The sequence below is a fragment of the Folsomia candida genome, unplaced genomic scaffold (assembly GCF_002217175.1).
Source record: "Folsomia candida strain VU population unplaced genomic scaffold, ASM221717v1 Fcan01_Sc001, whole genome shotgun sequence".
NCBI classification, from domain to species: domain Eukaryota; kingdom Metazoa; phylum Arthropoda; class Collembola; order Entomobryomorpha; family Isotomidae; genus Folsomia; species Folsomia candida.
The window spans coordinates 5,121,676-5,135,599 of record NW_019091193.1 but is presented as its reverse complement, the minus strand read 5'-3'; the positions used below and the strand labels follow the sequence as shown (position 1 = coordinate 5,135,599).

Genomic DNA, 13,924 nt, shown 5'->3' with positions numbered 1-13,924 from the left:
AATTTGGAATTTCCCTACTGACCATGCAGCCGACAATTAATGGCTTATCTACGCTTATCGAAACATGCCCCCTGTGCTTAATCTACTTCTATACAAATTAATCTTTGTATTTCAACGTGATTATCGTTCTCGTATAAAAGCTACCCCACTTTCCCATTTCTTCACACCGCTTCAGAACCTCCAATCCAGTAATATCTCCAATTAGCTCCACCATGAAGTTGCTTCTCGTCCTCGCTGCCTCCCTGGCAGTCGCCGCCGCCGGCACTGTCGACCCAGCCCTCAGCCTGGCCATCCAACAAGGTTCCACCGAGGCGATCCTTGCACTTCCTGCAATCGTCGACCAAGTCCAGTCCAACCCATCGCTCTTGTCCCTCTCCGGTGACGCCAAGGTGTCCGCCCTCGTCGCCTCCCTGCAAGGACTCACCTCCGCTGCACAGGCCCCTACGTCCAAGTCGCTTCTTCCCTCGGCCTCGAGACCCAGACCTACTGGGGATCCAACATCATCCACGTCAAGGGTTTGACCTCCCAGACTCTCGCCTCCTTGGCTGCCACTCCCGGAGATTTCGTCCTCCGCAAGGAAGTCACCGTCCGAATGACCCCATCCGTCGCCGTCGAGTCAACAAAAAACATTAGCCAAGCCGCGCAATGGGGTGTTGAGATGATCAGGGCACCAGCGGCCTGGGCTCGTACTCAAGGAGAGGGCGTCGTCGTTTGCATCATCGACACCGGAGTTAATCTTGGACACGTTGCTCTCGCTGACGCGTACGGTGGTGCCTGGAGCGACCCGTACTACAACACGGCCGGACCAACTGACCAACAGGGACACGGATCTCACTGCACGGGAACCATTCTTGGACGTGCCAATGGTGTTGGTGTCGCCCCAGCTGCCCAATGGGTCGCCTGCCGTGGACTTAACCACCAAGGATCCGGAACTGAAGCTAACCTCATCAATTGTGCCCAATGGGTCTTGACCGCCAACCCCCGACCAAACATTGTCTCCAACTCTTGGGGCGGTGGTGGTAACGATCCATGGTACAACCAGGTTGTCTCTGCCTGGCGATCGGCTGGAATCATCCCAGTTTTCGCTATCGGAAACTCAGGATCACAATGCAGGACGGTCATCTCTCCTGGAGATCAGCCCAACCTTATCTCCGTTGGTGCCACCACTGACACCGACGCCATGGCGACCTTCTCCTCCCGAGGACCCAACGCAGCTGGAGCACTCAAACCAGAAGTCTCCGCACCAGGAAACAACATCGTGTCTTGCGGAACTGGAGCCAACAACTACGTCACCATGTCCGGAACTTCAATGGTACGTTACTATTAATACTTTGGTTTCTGAAAGATTGCCTAATTCTTTATATAATTTCTCTATCACAGGCCACCCCCCACACCGCTGGAGCCATCGCTCTTCTCATGTCTGCCAACCCAAGCTGGGGATATGACCAGATCTTCAATGCCCTCACCACCACCCCAGCCCACCCAACCTTGTCCAATGCTGACAGGAATTGCGGACTTCCCGGACCTGGAGATTTCCCCAACCACGCTTTCGGTAAGATTTGCTACAATTGAAGTGAAGACCGGATAATGTCAAATGAAGGCGTATTGAAAATATTTTGTGAATTTCAGGTCACGGACGTATCGATGTTGCTGCTGCTCTTGGACTTTAAATTGAGTGATCACAACTTGTTTTAGTTAGACCAAATTATTTTAAAATTGGAATATTATGCAATAAATAAAATTTATTTTCAAACGTATATAATCAACTTGACCGTTTCGTATTATTTCATATTCATGTTTGCAAATCGTGGCACATGGTTAGATAAGCATTATTTTTTAACGATACATGAGAATTCATATATCTCTTTGAATGATAGAAATTACCGTAGGTGAAATTGTGACAAATATTCAATGACAATATACATATATAGAAAAAGGGTAGGAAGGACAGTCTTACTGTAAATTATACTTTCATAATTTTACTGGCGACACAAATGTAGTTGAAGTACATAGTTTTTGTCCCTGCCCCTGATGTTTATTTAAATTGGACACTTTCACCCCTGCGTTGAGCCAAATATTTGATAAGTACTTTTGTTTTCTTTTGGAATCCCTACTTGAATTGAAGTGGGGTAAGATTAGCATGAAAAATCTCTCATGAACTGTATGTATTTACATGTGTATGTATGTATGTGCATAAGTAAAAACGAAACAACAGATTCTTCTATTAAAGTGCAATCAATTACATGTGTATGAATTATTGCAGAGAATCTTCTCAGATTAAATAGTGATTAACAAGTCGCCAGGAAGTTATATAATGGCTGTTTATGTATGTGATATACATGCATAAACAAGATTTGCACGAATTTAAATATTACCAAATTATTCCACATATTGCACAAAATTTATTATACCGCTTACAAATTTACCTTTAATTAACTAGATATTCAAAGTATTACTTTACCTACATCCTATTTATTTTTCCTAAATAAATGAAAGTTGGTCCTCAATATTGAATTCGATTTTCTTAACGGCAAACCTAAAGTTGATTGATTGTTCCATCGCTCTTTCCGAGGGGAGGGTGACACTCGCAGTTTCTCTTATCTTGTAATATCCTCGCTTATCCCGAACTACGACTCGGGTGTAAATGTCCATCAGCTCGCCCAAGGCTTTTCGCCTCTCGTCAAAGAATGACCACTGAAAGTGGACAGAATTTCCGTGGCGTGCCTTCCTCCCGACCGCAGTTTGTGTTTTTGTTCCATGCCGGGTAAAGATTTTAAATTCGCATTCGAATTGTTCCTTGTTCTCTTCTTCAGTTAGATAACCCTGTATCGAGGTGTTATCCACATTTAGGGCAAGTTGGATCTGGAACAGGCTGGGGTCCAGCTTCAATTTTAGGGTCCTAAGTGCAAAAATTATTAAGACATCAAATTAACTGTAAGTGCATAATTTGCATATTTAACTAGCATACATAACCTCTGGGAAAAATAGGAATTGTGCTAGAACTTAACGTGCATACGAATAATCTTAACGTTTTCTGCATAAATTAGGAAATTGTGTAAAAGTACAAAACTTAAAATTTCAAGCGTTTTGAGTTGGATTTTCAAAACAAAATGAATTCCCATTTTTTAGGTTTTCCTACACTTGCTAAATTTTCCAAATTATCGGAATGGGACACAAAAAGATATCTCGTTGTTCAGTAAAAACTTAACTTACATGGTGGAATTCATATGATCATCATCCACATCTCCGCCATCCACGGCGTAATTCCGTGTCAAGTCTAGAACCGGATTGAATTTTCGTATCGTTTCATAAAACCATTGGAACCTTATCAACGTCCAACTAAGACTTATCGTAGTAATGTTTGCCCCATACTGGAAAGAGCACAAATATTTGCATATGTACTTATCCACTTTAAAGTATCATAATCTACTGATTCATATCCTAGATACTTACCACCGATTGTAAACAAACCGTCCTATTATGTAGGGTCGTCGTGATGGCTGGATATGTCGATTTGTCCGCCGAGACTGCCTCACTGATCCCAGGCAGAAGTATAATTATCGTTACAAACTTTAATATCTCAGTCATTTCTACATATGTAAAATTTATTTCGGATTTAAGAACACAATGATAATGAACACAATAGTTTATTCGACTCCATCACAAGGTTTGGCAAGGAAATCTGTAAACACAACTAACAACTCTAAGTGACACAATTACTGGGAAATTATAACAATTTAATATTCCTCTTCTGAGAGCTTGAAGCCCCATCCTATTCTATCTCGCCCCCAGTCTGACTGCTGTCCTTGCCTTAATAAAAGTGGTAATATTTAGCTCGAAATGCGGCGTGTTTATGGTTTACTGAAAAAGGCAGGGTTTCAAGCACAGTTTATTTTTTCTTCTGCCACACATCATCCTGTATTTTTAAAAAAATCTTTGTTAAACAAGTGAAGTTAAACGCATTGCATAATTTCACTGAAAGATGAACTTCCGACCAAAATATGCATGCAATTTATGTAATCATGTAAAGAATTATTCTCGTTTTAAGTGTGTGTACATAATGCCACACACATTTTGTCCTTCGGAATTTTCAAAAGATAATAAATTCTTTACATATTCCACGGAATAAATTCAAATGAAACATAAGCTGATTACTAAATTAATCACAAAACATCCAGAGTGCTGGTCAAACAAAAAGCGATACTTTCGGAACCCTGCCTGCAAAAGCAGCGTGTTTCTGATTGACAGAAATTATATGGAGGGTTATTAGACAAGTAGCTGGCGTAAATTAAGTATGTTATCGTGCCGACCGTGATTTTGGTCCCAGTCTGTGCCTAAATATGTAGGCAGTAGCATATGCACCACATCACAGCGTGGAGCTTGCTGGTCAAAAATACGAATTCAGATTAATAGTCGTTACTCGACTCGCATGCTGTGTAGACGGCTCCCGTTTGACATATGCTGGACGGGAGGAATGATGACATGATAATAAAAAATGATTAATTTTAATGATGAACTTGAACTTCGCATCTTTTCCTTCTTCCGGGGTTGGCTGGATGAAATGTTGAATTACGACTTTTGTTATTGCATGTGACGTCCCAATTTGTGATGCTGTCGAGTCTGAAATCTTATTTGGTGTTAAGAAATAAGTACTAAATGTCGCAATTAGTGTGGCGATATAAATAATTTATTCTCGTTGCTAAAAAAACGTCACTGCATATATTTGATATTCACATCTCCGACATTATCTGCACCAGTAAATATACACAGCGCGTAACCGCTTCGATGAAAATGGGGGTAAATCCCATTAACTTACAATGCGATGGTGTGAAGTGTAACCCTCCGATTTGGTTGAAATTTCGAAATTACGTGGTCCATGTCAATACAACCAACGTTTCTTCAGGCAGTTTGTGCGAGGGTCAGAATTTGGCAAAATATTTCAGGTAAAAGTTTAAAAATGTGCAATTTTAAGCATGGGAAGAGAATGGAATTTGAGTCTGCTTCCTCCGCCATGTAAAAATCGCCCGTTTTTCAACTTTGACCTCAAATATTTTGGCAAATTCTGACCATCGCACAAATTGCCTGAAGGAACGTTGGTTGTATTGACATGGACCACGTAATTTCGTAATTTCAACCAAATCGGAGGGTTACACTTCACACCATCGCATTGTTAGCAGAATTCAGGGAAAATCATGACCAGTTACATGCTTCCATAAGTACATATCGAAGCAGCATCGCCTTCGTCCCTACTTTGGAATACACCTTGATTAACCAAAGCATCCTATAAGTCATCACGGATATTTGTTTACCAAATCACCCGATGATAGTTAGTACGGTGTCACCACCTCCCACCGAAAATTACAAGTACACTGTATTTATAAGCAATTAATGAATTACAGCATTGTTCTATTCGTCGGCAATTCGGCATGACTTATGGACACACTGCATTTGGGTAGAAGGTTAATTGGTGAAATCCATTGAAATAAATATTCACGTAATCCTTATAAAGTATTATTATGTACAACAACCTACACATGTCTATTGTTTAACTGAATTGATGGTGCCATTGAATTTAAAGCCATTAAAACAACACATACAAAAGGCGTTAGGACATGGTTTTGACGAATTCGCGGGTGAATATCTCTGGTGGGGAGTTGAATTTTGAACTGATTTTTGGTCAGTTGCAAGATAATACTCTCAAAAAGATATATTTAAAATTTTAGGCCGATAGCTTCATAAATGCCCCCTCCAGTGCCCCAAGAGTTGGAAGGAGCCAAAAAACACTTTCCAAACTGAATTACTCATATAGCATGATAACCTAAGAGGTCAGAGGTGAATGATTGTTAATATTACAACCCTAGATAATCATTGCATGTAATAATAAAATAATCCACAATGAATTACATAACGTTGGGCCTCCATCGTCGCTGATACTTTTTCATGAAAAGTGATCAATCGGACCGTGCACAGGAAAATTGACCTACTGACCTTGAAAGCTGACCCACTCGGTCAAATGAAGATTGAGGGTAAAGCTGGAAGTGTCATACGTAATATTAAATAGAACAGTAAAGATTTTAGGCAGCCAGTTTTGGAGAAGGACCCGAGCTAATCAACTGACGCCGAATCCTAAAAAACTCATGAACTTATTTAGAAAATTATTGGTCAAATGTTGTTGAAAATAAATTTTTATAACTTTTTTGTGTCCCCTACCGCAGAACTATTTTACCTACAAGGTACAAGTGACAAAATAATAAAATCACTGCGTTTTGATTAGTTAAAAAGTTTTTAAAGTTCCGCTTCAATTTTGAGCAAAAGTTTTGTAAACATTTTATATGGTTTGATGAAAACTCGGTCCGTGGGGTGTAACCACTTATCAAAATTTTATCAAAAGTACTTACAGTGCAATATACCATATGTTCCTTGGATAAAAACCACGTTAGGGATTATTAGCATCAAAGTCCTAAAATGTGGGGGCCTTAAAAGTCGAGGAGTTGAGTTCACGAGAGCATTCCATTAGGACAAGTATGAAGCTAGACTACAAAAGGGACTTATAAGATAAGCATGCGACAAAAGTGGTTTTATATAGTGAAAAGCATGCTAAGTCACATGATAATAGTCGCAAAGACGATTTTTGCACCAGGACCTCAGAAAAAAATATTTTGTTCAACGCCATTTTATAACAATACTGGTTTGGAAAACTAAAAAAGGACACCTCTCCAAATTTGACCTTGCCTCATTTCGCAGAGTACACAAAATCGGAAGCCAGATATGCTTACCTATAGTTTGAGACATCGGCTTTCACATAAAAAATGTTAGAAATCTCTACAACTAAAAACCATCCCGCCATTAAGGTATGAATTCGTCAAAACTATGTCCTAACGCCTTTTGTAAATTAGTCATTATAATGACTAATTCGGTTCTAACCGAACTGACTGACTAACTGGTTCTTATAAGAACCCCATTGGAAATAATATAAGATTGCGTCGAAAACTTACCAAATCAAGGATTCTGTGCTTACACACAAAGCAAAATTACCTTGAGTTTCAAATTTTGAATTAAGATTAAAAACTTTCGTCGCAAGAATTAATCAACAATGCTCCCCAATTAAATTGATTGTGTAACAGAGCTGGGTATAAATTGCATGTTTGGCAAGTTCCCTACTCATCCACACAAAGTCTGTCATAAGACAACGAAACCGATATAACTATTTTCCTGTGGACATCATGTCTCCATTCACCATCCTGCTCTTTTCCATTTACCATTCTGCACCATTGCTGCAGAAACACCTGTCGAGAGCAACCTACAAATAGTGGGTCAAAATTTATATCGATATGAGCAAACTCTGCCTGTTTATCTACATACGTGAGACCATAAGTGTTTCTAAATAGACTCATTGGCCGCACTCCCGACGTCCACTTTGTCATTAGTACAGTGATCAGAAGTCCAAGTGGTGCTAACGGAACGGAGAGCTGTGCCAAAACCTCTTTGGACAATCCAGCTTCTACCAGCTTGAAATTATTGAGAACAGATGCAGCAAAGGCTAACTGTTACAATGAATAAATAAATAAACAGATTAATTGTATGCACAGTGTATTACTCATAACTTTGTTAAGGAATTACTGATTACCCACATTGCATGTTAAGCAGAAGATGAGACACTTTTGTACAGCAGGCAATTTGGTGATACGCCATAATTGAAGATAACTAATAATTATAATGTTCCTTTTGTCCTCGTCCACTTCTGCATTTTCAATCTCTGGATCTGCATCCTCCTCTTTCTTGCAGAAGAAAATGAGCGTCGTACAAACAAAATAAATAATTGACCACGTGAACATAAAACCGGATAATGTGACCACTCCCACGTCGCTTTTTGGCACGGTGCGTAGATATTTATTTGAAAAATCTGGAGATGCCAAATTTATGAAGAGTCCATATCCAATGAATCTCCCAATTTTCAGCCCGACAGCATTGCTTGTTGTCGCGAGGCCCACATTTTCTCTAACACAAAGAAAATAAATGAGCTAAAATGTTAAATTTAATTTAATTTTATCATCCATTAGATGCAAACCTTTTAAGAAGATTCAGCGCCCAACCATCGACGACGACATCTTGCGTTGCAATGAGAAGATTGAGAAAAAACATCAAAGCCGTTAACACCCATATCTCCAGGGAATCGATTAAAGAGTCCACATGGAAGGATAGAAATAATAATGTGACACCAATAAGATATTGAACCGGTACGAGCCATGACTTCCTTCTTCCCATGCGCTTCCAGTAAATGGCATCCACCAGTGGGGCCCATAATAATTTCAAGTTGAAAGGCCAGCTCGCTAACGAGAAAATGGCTTGGTCGGAGTAATTAGTGCCACGAGCTTGGAGTAGGAGAGGGATTGATCCGGCTAGACCACCGGGGACGCCTTGCAATGTGTAGAGGAAGAGCAGAATCGAAATATTTCTCCACTCGAATAAAATTCTTTTAAAAATTCCTTGCTCAGTTCCGGGTTCCAGGTTAGATTTTATCTTCTCGTTCACTTTATTATTTATACAAAATACCATTTTTTAGTTTTGTCCTATTACAGTTTACACTCAATCGATATTTTTCTAGGTAGATGCGGCAAGTAATTAAAGCAATAACGGATGTATGAAGGCTATAACTTGAGACAAAATTACTTGATGGTACTTTCAAAATAATGATTCAGTTTTTGGTAAAATTTTAACTGGTACTTTTTACGTATGCAGAGTGACAAATATAGAAAAGAAAAATTGAGTTACTTGTTACATGTGTATGTATAACGTTAAGAAACACCAATGAAGTATAAAACCCTCAAAACTAGTATGATGACTAGTTGAAGAAACAAACGATAAGCAAATACTGATTGTTTTTTTAACTTGAAGATTAAGTAAAATAAAATAAAATACTACTTTGCTACGAAATACATAAATGAATTTTTGCATGTGTTGTCTTATGTGTGTATTCACGCCTGCAATACTGGTCATCATCTTCAGTCGTTGGTGTTGCTGGAATGTTAGTTAAGTTTATTGGTTTGTAATTTAATTGATTTTTCATTAGCTTGGACACTTGCATACTTGTGTAGACATTGGATTAAAACTGCATCATTATTTGTCTTTGTTTCTAATTTATTTTGTGATGTAAATACATACAATGCCTGTCTCATTTAGCTAGGTCTTGGTTGAGCCAGATGGTCTAATTTTCTTGAGAGAAATCCACCTGCTCACGGGATTATTTCTGGAAAAGAAATCAATTAAAATATTGCATGTGGCACCGTTTATGATAATTAAATTGTGAATAAATTGCTGCTACTTGTTTGCATGCATATTGAATTACTGTATGCATATACATATGTCCCGATATGCCACCACCTTCGATACGAATTCGGTACGATGTCAGTAATGTCCGATTTAATTCGTGCGAATTCGCAGACAATAAAACGACGCCGGGACGATTTCTGTTTTCATAGTTCAATCAGAAACGGAAAATAGACATCGCCCCGAAGTCCGATTTGAGTCTGCAGAATCGCTTTCGCAAAAACGAATCAGAAACGCAGTCGGAATCAAGTCGGAATAACGTATTCCGATCGAAGAAGCATTCTCATATCGTTTCTGATTCCGATTTAATGCTGGCTTCCCGAAGTCGTATTAGATTCGTGATGAGAAATCGTAACGAAGATTTCAATCAGAATTCGGATCCCGGATCATAATACGACTTCGCTTCGACTTCCCAACGCAACTTTGCTGAAAGCGGGTGATTGTTCTCAGTTAAATTCCAAACACGAGACGTGCTGATTCGCACTCGTTGCAAAAGTTACTAAAATTAGTAATAATAACCAAACATAAATAGCAGGTGATAATAAATTTACATCGGGAAAAAAAGTTTCAATTGTGCTTTGTGGTTGACTTTTGAGAAAACATTTGTGTTTTTGACCAACTTGTCCCAATTCAGGGGAGTGTTTAGGCAAAAACATTCGTTTTAATTAGTTGGTTCAACTACCCGTACAGGTTTATACAATAATTTAGTAAGCCTTAAGTTACACTCTACATACATTATAAATCACCAATTCTTTAGTTAACTTTCTAAAATCATGATAGTCATTCTGTTATTTAGAATAATTTTCTATTGATCCCTTTGCTGCAATTAACTTGTAATTTGCCCTAATTTAAATGAATAAAATCCTTATTTATTTGTGAAATATTTTTGTATGAATTTCATCGTTTGTTTTGGGGTCGGTTCTGATCCTAATCGGGACGGATTCTGAATTGATTCCGTTCAGTATTTGCCAGCCCTTCGGTTCTGATTACCATACCCAGATAAATATTTTTTATCAATCCCTACTCATGTTGTAAACGAGTAGGGATTGAACAAAAATATTTATCCGAGTATCGTAATCAGAACCGAAGGGCTGGCAAATACTGAACGGAATCAATTCAGAATCCGTCCCGATTAGGATTTGATTCTGGGGAGCGAATCGGAACAGAATCGGATCCTGGTTGGTATCCGAATTCTGTTTGGGTTCGGCTTGCGAATTCGATCCGAATACGTTTTGAGAATTCGTTACGAGCACAACTGCTGCGACAAATCCGTAGTTCGATCAGAACGCGTTCCACAAAGTCATTCAGAATTCGTTCCGAAGGCGGATGGCACGTCGGGGTACATGTACACTATAAGAAAACTAGTATTAAATTAATTATTACTGGAGCACATATATCCCTCCGCTGGCATGACAAATTATATAACAACGGACATTAGCGTTTAGTAATGTTGTGTTAATGATAAATTTACCACTCGGAAACAAACAAACTACTACCGGTCGGGTAGGAAGTGATTACCAAATAAATACAAGCACGGAGTTTATATGTGAGTCTACCAGACTTGTAACAGTATACTCTCTTCATGACCTTAACGATAAACGTCTGAGGAGCATAAACGCATGCATGTACAAATGATATACATATATATGTATTATGCATAAATATTATGTACCTAGTTGGATGTATGTATAAAAACATACATACAAATGTACTCATGATATATTCGACATGCGTTTTGTATAAAATTATATATGTAAGTAGGTACAAATGAGTAGTAATGAATTTAATTCATTGAAACAAAGTTTATTTATTTCTGTTTGTTAATTATTTTCAATTTATAATACGACCAATTTAAACACCGTGCGCATTTCATTCAGTTATCAAGTATCGGATATGCTTTATGTGAATGCTCTGGATATCGGTCTTTCCTTCCGTCCGTCAGTCCCCACGATAATGCTCGACAGATGCACACTTATTTCAAAATGTTAGTTTTATGTAAACACAAATTTAAATTTATGGATTTTAACAGGTTTCTAGGGAATATAAATATATAATTATCTATCTTATTTTATTGTTTCCCTGCCGCGTCACCAATTATTCCTGGGTACATACAAACATATAGGTATTTATATGTTTTATTTCTAGAAAAATCAAGAAGCTCTCGTGGATTACATGATTTTAAAATACGTCAGTATGTACCATACATACATACTTACATTGATGCATTTCATTATTACAAGCGAATAAACTTAAACCCGTATATACATTTAAACTCAAAGGTAAATGCATTCCACGAAATGAAATAAAATAGACTCCAGTTTCTGGAGTAGTAACCCTTCATTGTGGGCGCATTCTTGAGAAACGCATGTGTACATATGTACATACGCACAACCCCGTAATGATTCTCACCAACCACCTCACAAAATTTCGGCTGGAAAACCTTAAATTAGATTTCCTTGAATCCAGCCTGTCCAGTAGATCCGAAAATTCAACTGAAATTCTGGTCACTCCTCATTCACACCTTCCCGTGCGAAGTCAGCTTCCATTACGTGCTCCTTAACTTGTGAAAACAATTAAACTTGTATTAATTCACTAAAGAAGATCACAAACCTTGTCATCATTATGTGTCTCTCCAATCAAATTCGTTCCGATGAGGAAAAGGAGGTAAATATTTCACTAATTATTCTCACATATTTACTTAAATTCCAACTTTATTTGCAATCCTAATAAGCAAAACTAATTTTTTCTTATACATTTATTCTGACATAGATAAGCCCTCCGGAAATCGTAGAGGAAACCCCAACCGTAACGATGTTTGAAGGTCTAGTTCAGGACTACGAAGTGATGCTGCAAGAAATACTGGAACGAGTTAAACGGATTTATACAAAGTATCGCAAATGCCTGCAAAGAGTTAAGAAAATACTGAGGAATTGGACAAGTTTTAATCCGTCAGAACAAGGTTAGAACAAAGTCTAATATTTTTTAACACGTTTTCTGGTTTCCAATTTTAAAAAAACTGTTTCAATTTTTAACAAAACCGGTTTTTTGAGTCGTATCGTATTATCAAAATTGTCTAGGAGCAACGATTGTGCATTCCTTTTTTCATTGAGAACAAATTGTTCTGATAAGCTTTTCTAGATTTAGTGTCTAAATTTTGTTGCATTTTGTATAAAATTGCATCATTTAAGGCTATTTATATTTCGAAGTTTTTAATTCGGTCTAAATCCGGCGTTAAAAAATTGTCTGATTTTGATATTTGGTGCGACTTAAATCTAGTTTTTGTAGCCTCTGTTTAATATTTATTTGACATTAATTAGCTAACAAGTTTCTTGACATGAATTTTCCAGAAAGACAAGAATTGACGGAGAGGATTAAGGACGCTGTGGATAAAATGTACTGCGCACGAAGTATTATCCTTGAAATGGTCGGTCCATCCGCTATAGCAGATTTGGATGCCGAAATTGATCAACAAGTCCAACAAGAAGATAACACCCTGACCCTGTCACTTATGGCACAATTATGTTAACCTACGATTTTTGAACTATATTCTAAAGTTGGTTCCATTTTGTAAAATTATCTACAACTGTGTGATTAGGATATGTGTATGTACGTACAGATAAATAATACGAATAACTTTTATATATTTAAAAACGGTGGTCATACATATTTAGAATTGCAATCCGCAGAAGCGTAATATTAGATTAGGCTTATCTGCACAAAATATTTTGTATATAATTGACTAATCATAAGCTTGTATTCACTTATAGGTATTTGTATTAATAAAGTGAATAAATAATTTCGTATGTTCTGTTAAAACAGCATTTATTATTTAATTTTGTTTGTACGGTATTATTTGAGGACATTTTTTACTTGATTTTACTGATAATTGCGAGTTTTCGACGGCTTACGGCAGATCATCATCAAGCGCTTAAGTTAATAAATCAACAAATTTTGAACAGAGGCTATGAAGACTGGTTGCGATGATCTTCGCCAAAGTAGAATAATTGGACGTAGAATTGTTTTTTTTTCGATTGGCGTGGTGGCAGTCTCTTGTTTTGTTTGCTATTCGTGTAATTATCCCCTCTTGCCAATTGTCCGGAGGGACCTGGACTTCCTTCGAAAAGACGGACCCGTCTTGACATCCTCCAGATTTAGGACACTGCATTTCCGAAGAGGCCGCGGCTGCTTTGTCCGTGGCTCCAGCGTCTTGCTTCTTCTTTCCACGACAGGCACCCATCTTTCGTCTTCTTGTGGAAGTGGGTAGAAGGGGAGGAGAGGGTGTGGTCACTACTGACCATTATATACTGGACCGGGGAGTGGGGAGACAAAAAGAGACGGGGGGACGACTTAATCTCAAACTATAAAATTCTCCGGGGACGACGAAGTGAGAATGATGCAGAAGTTGGCAGCCGACTCTGTGGCATTTATTATTTGCCACATATTTATAGGCATATGTGCAGAAATATAAATCAACATATTTTCAAAAATCTGTTGAACAATATTCTACATAAACTCGTTTAAGGGCATTTAAATAGTTAAACAATTATTCGTTGCCGTACTTATGTTATCCTTTTTGAAATGCACAAAAGCGAAAGCT

At 38.1% G+C, this 13,924-nt stretch overlaps 4 protein-coding genes across 4 annotated transcripts; 2 read left to right on the top strand and 2 right to left on the bottom strand.

Annotated features, from left to right (window-relative positions):
* The first annotated feature begins 554 nt into the window (after positions 1 to 554).
* LOC110861494 (bacillopeptidase F) lies at positions 555 to 1,757 on the top strand. Its single transcript, XM_022110619.2, has 3 exons — positions 555 to 1,312; positions 1,381 to 1,552; positions 1,630 to 1,757. The coding sequence occupies exons 1-3, from the start codon at positions 593 to 595 to the stop codon at positions 1,668 to 1,670; spliced, it is 933 nt and encodes a 310-aa protein (XP_021966311.1). The 5' UTR covers positions 555 to 592; the 3' UTR covers positions 1,671 to 1,757.
* A 625-nt stretch (positions 1,758 to 2,382) lies between these two features.
* Positions 2,383 to 3,999, bottom strand: LOC110841875. The gene is made up of 3 exons (XM_022087574.2): positions 3,454 to 3,999; positions 3,214 to 3,371; positions 2,383 to 2,899 (listed from the first exon to the last, which is right to left on the bottom strand). The coding sequence occupies exons 1-3, from the start codon at positions 3,586 to 3,588 to the stop codon at positions 2,482 to 2,484; spliced, it is 711 nt and encodes a 236-aa protein (XP_021943266.1). The 5' UTR covers positions 3,589 to 3,999; the 3' UTR covers positions 2,383 to 2,481.
* A 3,234-nt stretch (positions 4,000 to 7,233) lies between these two features.
* Positions 7,234 to 8,556, bottom strand: LOC110855668 (acetyl-coenzyme A transporter 1). Its single transcript, XM_022104112.1, has 4 exons — positions 8,069 to 8,556; positions 7,632 to 7,998; positions 7,363 to 7,544; positions 7,234 to 7,300 (listed from the first exon to the last, which is right to left on the bottom strand). Exons 1-4 carry the CDS (start codon positions 8,554 to 8,556, stop codon positions 7,234 to 7,236), a joined length of 1,104 nt encoding a protein of 367 aa, XP_021959804.1.
* A 3,263-nt stretch (positions 8,557 to 11,819) lies between these two features.
* LOC118433882 lies at positions 11,820 to 12,957 on the top strand. The gene is made up of 3 exons (XM_035846318.1): positions 11,820 to 11,991; positions 12,097 to 12,286; positions 12,675 to 12,957. Exons 1-3 carry the CDS (start codon positions 11,950 to 11,952, stop codon positions 12,851 to 12,853), a joined length of 411 nt encoding a protein of 136 aa, XP_035702211.1. The 5' UTR covers positions 11,820 to 11,949; the 3' UTR covers positions 12,854 to 12,957.
* The last annotated feature ends 967 nt before the right edge of the window (positions 12,958 to 13,924 follow it).